Source organism: Equus asinus, chromosome 6, assembly GCF_041296235.1.
Source record: "Equus asinus isolate D_3611 breed Donkey chromosome 6, EquAss-T2T_v2, whole genome shotgun sequence".
Classification (NCBI taxonomy): domain Eukaryota; kingdom Metazoa; phylum Chordata; class Mammalia; order Perissodactyla; family Equidae; genus Equus; species Equus asinus.
In genome coordinates this window covers 21,922,928-21,928,876 of record NC_091795.1, presented here as the reverse complement: position 1 = coordinate 21,928,876, position 5,949 = coordinate 21,922,928, and the positions used below count along the sequence as shown (strand labels likewise).

Below are 5,949 nucleotides of genomic sequence, written 5' to 3'. Positions count from 1 at the left end.
GATTTACTGAGGTCCACTATTTGTCATTTAACTGTCTGGTGACTTTCCCGTCATTCCTCATCACTATTTTCTGTGGATGAATATAATGCTTTCTCTGATTATACAACTGATTAATGCGTGGGAAGATTAATACATTCTTAATCCATATTTTCAGAGCCTAACGCAATGCATCTCTAGTCTTTTGGACATGCAATTTGATTTAATTTTTGATCAGCATTATGAAGTTGTAATTTACATGCTTACAAAATTCATTCATTTTGAGTGTTCTAGTCAATAGATTTTAGTAAATATGTACAGTTTGATATCTACCATCACAATCCAGTTTTAGAAAATTCCCATTCTCAAAAAATGTCCTTAGGCCTATTCATAGTCAATCACTGCTCCCACTTCTGGCCTCATGAAATCAAACAATGATCTGCATTCTGGCTATATAATTTCTCCTTTTCTAGAATTTTCATATGAACGAAATCACATAGTATGTGGTCTTCTGTGTCTGACGTCTTTCACTTGGCATATTTTTGAGGATCATTTAAATTTCATTGGTGGGTAATATTCCTCCTCCCTCTGTCCTTCTATTCACTGTTCCAAGAAAAGATATGTAGAGACATGCAATCTTCTCAGAACATATATCTCCAGTGGATTTCATGGGAAAATTATTTCTAGATCTAATATTTAAGTTTTAAAAATTTTAAGGCAGCTAATTGATAACAAGAATATATGAAATTGAAATTAGCAAAATATATACATATTTTTTCATATGTATATGTGTATATATACATATATACACCTACACACTTTGGATTGGATATATTAGCTTTTGACAGGTAGATGTTATCAGAGACCTGGAAAAAATCTGTGCTGATAGTTGGAATTTTAAAGTATTAGCAAAAGAAGTGAAAATGATATGGGACTGAGATTGAGGGCATCTTTCAAGATAGAACGAGAAAGAAGAGAAATCTTGCAGATGCTTACAGAAAAGAATCTTTGCATTTTGTCTCCAGATCCTAGTCTTGAGGGCTGAGAGCATATTTAAGGGATGGTTTGGATGGTCCTAAAATCATTCTGCTCTTGACAGAGAGCACACAGTAGGCAAGGCGCTGAGCTGCTCTTACTCGATCTACCCTGGATACTGGGTAAGAGGGAATCACAAAGAAAAACTGGAAACACACCCAATAGAGAATCTTTGCTTGACCAAACTTTATTCAGGCTCCTGAACCTTCTCCTAGGTCCATCTGTGCACTTCCTTGTAAAATTTAGTTTTCCTAGAATCCTGCTAAGTCACTTTAGCAAAAGTCCTCCATATCTGCTCACTTTTGATATCGCATCAGTTTCCTCATCCTCCACCATTCTTCAGCTGATATCTGGTCACTCTGGTGTGTCTTTAGCAAAGGTCTTCTTTGGCCATTTTAGCTAGACCACCTCCCCCCCCGCCCCCAACCACCACCCCTTAGTCCTGATGGTTCCTCAGGAGTTTTCTATTCACTGACCCCCACCTTGCTCCTTGGCTATAAATTCCCACTTGTCTAGCTGTATGTGGAGTTGAGCTTGTTTCTGCATGAGGCCTCTTTTTTCCTATTGCAATAGTCCTGAATAAAATCTGCTTTTATCACTTTAACCACTGTCCAGCTCTAGTTTTTATTTGATACACCTCGCCATCAATTTTCCTAACTTCTTGATAGCTAGAATTGGAGTGTATTTGATTGTGTGTGTGTTTCAGTGTGTTCACACGTCTTCCCTAGGCAGCTGGTTACTCAAGGGAGATCCTGTGATTCTTATAGCCATGTGACTTTTTCCAAGCACCCTTGACTCTGTCCTTGAGCATTGCCTAGTTTTTGCTTTAGGCAGAGAGCTGAACCAGTCTTCATTTTGACCATCTCTCCAGGAGAGGGAGCCACTAACACATGTTCCTCCATTCAAGAGTCGCAAGCAGCAGTGCACAAACACTTTATAAATGAGCAAGCAGAGAAACAAGTTTCTAAGCTCCTGATCCACTTGGTATCCAAGAATGCCTTTGGGGTCTCTAATCACTTCTGTGAGAGAAGGTCTGAGACATAACCTCACAGTCAGCAGCAGGGAGGCAGATGATGCTCAATCTCATTGTCATTGTGTTCTTAAAACAATTTATATCGTAACAAAAGGGCAGCTCTATAAACTCCCCCACACGGCATTTCAGATAGACTTAAGGCAAAGATTCAGTAAACTGGTCACAAAATCCCTTGAGACTTGCCTGAGCTACACTGGAAAGTTTTTGTGACCCCAAGTCCCACTGGGTGAAATGTGAGCAGGTGTCCCCTTTGAGCATCAACCCAAGCTCTTCTGAGCTGATTTGCATGTCATTAGGCAACGCTCCAGAAGCTCACAACATCCTTAAAGGCAGCTTGTCAGGGCCCCTGAGAAGCAGCCTCTGGTTCAACTCTCAGAGATGGGGTCAAGGGCTTCACTGCTGTGGATCCTGCTGCTCTGGGTTCCAGGTGAGAGGGCGGGTATACAGAGGAATGTTGGCAAATTTATGGTGGCCATCCTGCTTTCTGTGTCTCTGGCTTTTGGTCCTTGGAATTAAAGCACTTGTTGTAGGTTTCAAGTTACCCAATTTTCTGGCTTCTCAGACTGTTGCTCATAACTGTGATTATAGGTGTCGACAATGCAATGGGCCTACATTGGGATGATCTCAGTACATCTGTTAAGTTTATTGTGTTTATCATTCCAGACGCTACTGGGGACATTGTGCTGACCCAGTCTCCAGCCTCCTTGACGGTGTCTCCAGGTCACAGCGCCACAATTTCCTGCAGGGCCAGTGAGAGTATTGGTTCTTTTGGCATGTATTATAACCTTGTCATACATAACCTTCACTGGTATCAACAGAAACCAGGACAGCGTCCTAAACTCCTGATCTCTTCAGCCTCCAATCTAGTGTCTGGGGTCCCAGCCAGGTTCAGTGGCAGTGGGTCTGGGACTGATTTCACCCTCACAATTAATCCTGTGGAGGAGGCCGATGCTGCAAACTACTACTGCCAGCAGGGTAAGGAGTCTCCTCCCACAGTGATCCGGGTCTAAACAAAAACCTCCCCAGGCAGCTGCTCACTGAGGCTCAACTCTCTCAGATGCTCCTCCCCACCAGGACCTCAACCCCCTGTGTCTAGATTATTTGGAGAATGAGGTCAAACTATGAACCAGAAAATTCTTACACCAATGTGTACGTACATGTGCCCCACATGACCTGTTTTATAATTTAGTTCTCTTATTACTACAGACCTCACACGAAAGATCTCTGTAGTTGTTATAGAAAACTAAGAATTGTGACGTAGTTATTTTTTCCCCTTTGATTTCTCTATCTTTGTGTTATTCCCCCAAACTAGGTCTTCATTTCTAGGTATATTTATTTGTCCTTTTCTCTTCGTCCAACTTTTTGTGTTCTTTCTCTATGATGCAAATGGCCGAGGTCTTCTCTTGTCTTCTCTCTTTTGTCTGTTTCTGTTTTATCTGTTTCCTCATCAGTTGGACAAGATATTTTATGTGTCCCCAGAGACGTTGATGCGGTTACATATGGAAGAAATATGAAAATTGTATGGTGTGTGGTAGTGGGTCAGGGAGACAGTGATTAAATGGCAGAGTGTGGAACTTCACGCATGAGCTCTAGGTGGTGCTCTCATCACAGCTCTACTTAGTTTCAAAAGGGTTATGACTAAAATTCAAACTCCTGGCAACTATCCTCATCTCTCCTTTCCTTTGCTTTTTTGCAACAACACTTTTATAATTCTGCAGGATTCAGTGCTACATCTTCAGCCATTCTGATGTGAAATAAACTACGGGTGACAGCCACCATGACAATATTCCCGACATCACCAACTGTTGCATCTCTCTGGGTCTCGTACTTAGGATCCTATTCTAGTTACTTTACACACGGTTGAATACAGGAAATTATGATGCATTTTCACCTCTACTGACTTCCATCACTGGATTTCTATCCTATGTTATCTTGTAGTCTTCTTTTCAGCCTCTAGTTTCTTTAGTACACTTGGTTCCATGAATACTTAGCTCTCTTTTGTGATACTTACACACATACATTAGATTATGTGTAATAGGACTAATAGGGGACATGTGTATGGTGATGGAAGGTAATTAGTCTTTGGGTAGTGAACATGATGTAATCTACACAGAAATTGAAATATAATGATGTACACCTGAAATTTACATAATGTTATAATACAGTGTTACCTCAATAAAAAAAAGAAATTCTGCTTACCTGATTTCATTCTCCTAGAGCGGAATGTGAATAATGGGCTGGGGTATTCCTTGCTGATGAAACAGAGAACATTTACAAGAAGGTTTAAAGGTTCAGTTTTGCACATGTCTAGTACATATCGGTGGAAAACAGGACCAGCTACATAATTTGTGAGCCTCAGTGTAAAACGACATGCCTTAAAAGAATGGACTATGGTAGAAGTAATAGGATGCCACATCAGATAAAAGGTCAGAAAAGCCCATGGCTTCCTTCTTGGACACCTTTGCTCTTTGTCTTTTGACTCATTATCCCTGAGACAAGCCAGCTGCCATGCCGTGGGGCCACCTTGTGGTAAGGGAATGAAGCTTGCCATTAACCATGCAAGTGAGATTGATGTGGGTCTCTCCCAACCAGTAGAGCTCTGGCCAGTAGCTTGACTGTAAACTCATGAAGAAGTTTGAGCCAGAGTCACCCCTCTGATCTGTGCTTGAATTCTTTCAGAATCTGTGACATAATAAACGTTTGCTGTTTTAAGCTTCTAGTTTTGGATATCTGCTGACACATCAACTGATAACTAATTCAGATTTTGGTAACTGGAGGTGAGTTGCTTGGACTGAGGGGGCAGAGGCGTTACAGAATGAAGAAAGGATTTGGAACCCAGACTTGTATAAGTAGGAAGCAGCCTAAAATACCACTTAGCAGCAAACCCTTGCTACTCTTCATCAAAATAGAAGGGTGACACAGAGGGCAGAACCAAAAGCTGAGCCAAAATACATAGTAAACTATTCTGGGACCTCAGACCTAATCAGGCATCTTCCAAGATCTGCCCTACTGGACTTCATTGGTGCTGTGGACCAGAGAGTCCTTTGTGCTACCCATTCCCTCCTTTTTGACGAGGAATGGCTATGTTGTTATGACATTCCCGTCTTACTGCTGTATGTTGAGTTTGTGGAGGAAGATTTCTTGTGCCTTTTCTTTCACATGTCTAGAAATTGAGAGGAACTGTACTTGAGGATCTATGCTTCAGGAACCACACCAGAGCAGCCTCATCTGCACCTAGATGTGATTCAGATAATGAGAATCTGGACTTTGAGCCGATGCTGTAATGGGATAAGACTTTTGGAGACCTAAGATTTCGGTTAGTATATTCTGAGTGCGAAAGGACGTCAACCACTAAAGGCCAGAGGTCAGGATCATATGAACTCCAGATGAAGCACTCACTAGCTTTGTAATATGTACTTTGCGAAAGATTTTCCCATACAATAGCAGCTTATTAATGTGCTTTTCATAATGTGCAGGATGATGACAAAAGTGTGTGTTGATTTGGATACCACCAAGTACGTCCTTGGGATCATACAGTAATTTATCTGGATTTAACCCGAACCTCTGAGTTATGCAGTACTGAGTAATGCAGTATGCTTTCTCTGTTCTGGGAATTAAATAATGTGATTCTTCTTTTTCTTCTGTCAATCCAAGTAATGTTTAATATTCAGACATTTCCAACACTTTATTGGAAGATAACACACAATGAAAACACAGACAAGTCATAAGCCTATTGCCTGTGGATGTTAAAAAGATAGGATATTATAAAAAAAATTTGGGCATAAAATGTGCAACCTGAAGAAAAAAAGGATAGATTAAAACACACACACATATAAACACAAAAATTTTTCCAAAATTCATATATGGAAAATGTCCCATATCTACTAAAGAAACTAGAGGCTGAA

The 5,949-nt window shown here is 40.7% G+C and overlaps 1 gene segment (V, D, J or C); it reads left to right on the top strand.

Annotated features, from left to right (window-relative positions):
- Positions 1-2,372: 2,372 nt before the first annotated feature.
- Positions 2,373-4,218, top strand: LOC106838651 (Ig kappa chain V-III region PC 7940-like). The segment is given in 2 exon segments: positions 2,373-2,471; positions 2,708-4,218. Coding segments are annotated over 2 exon segments (396 nt in total).
- Positions 4,219-5,949: the final 1,731 nt, after the last annotated feature.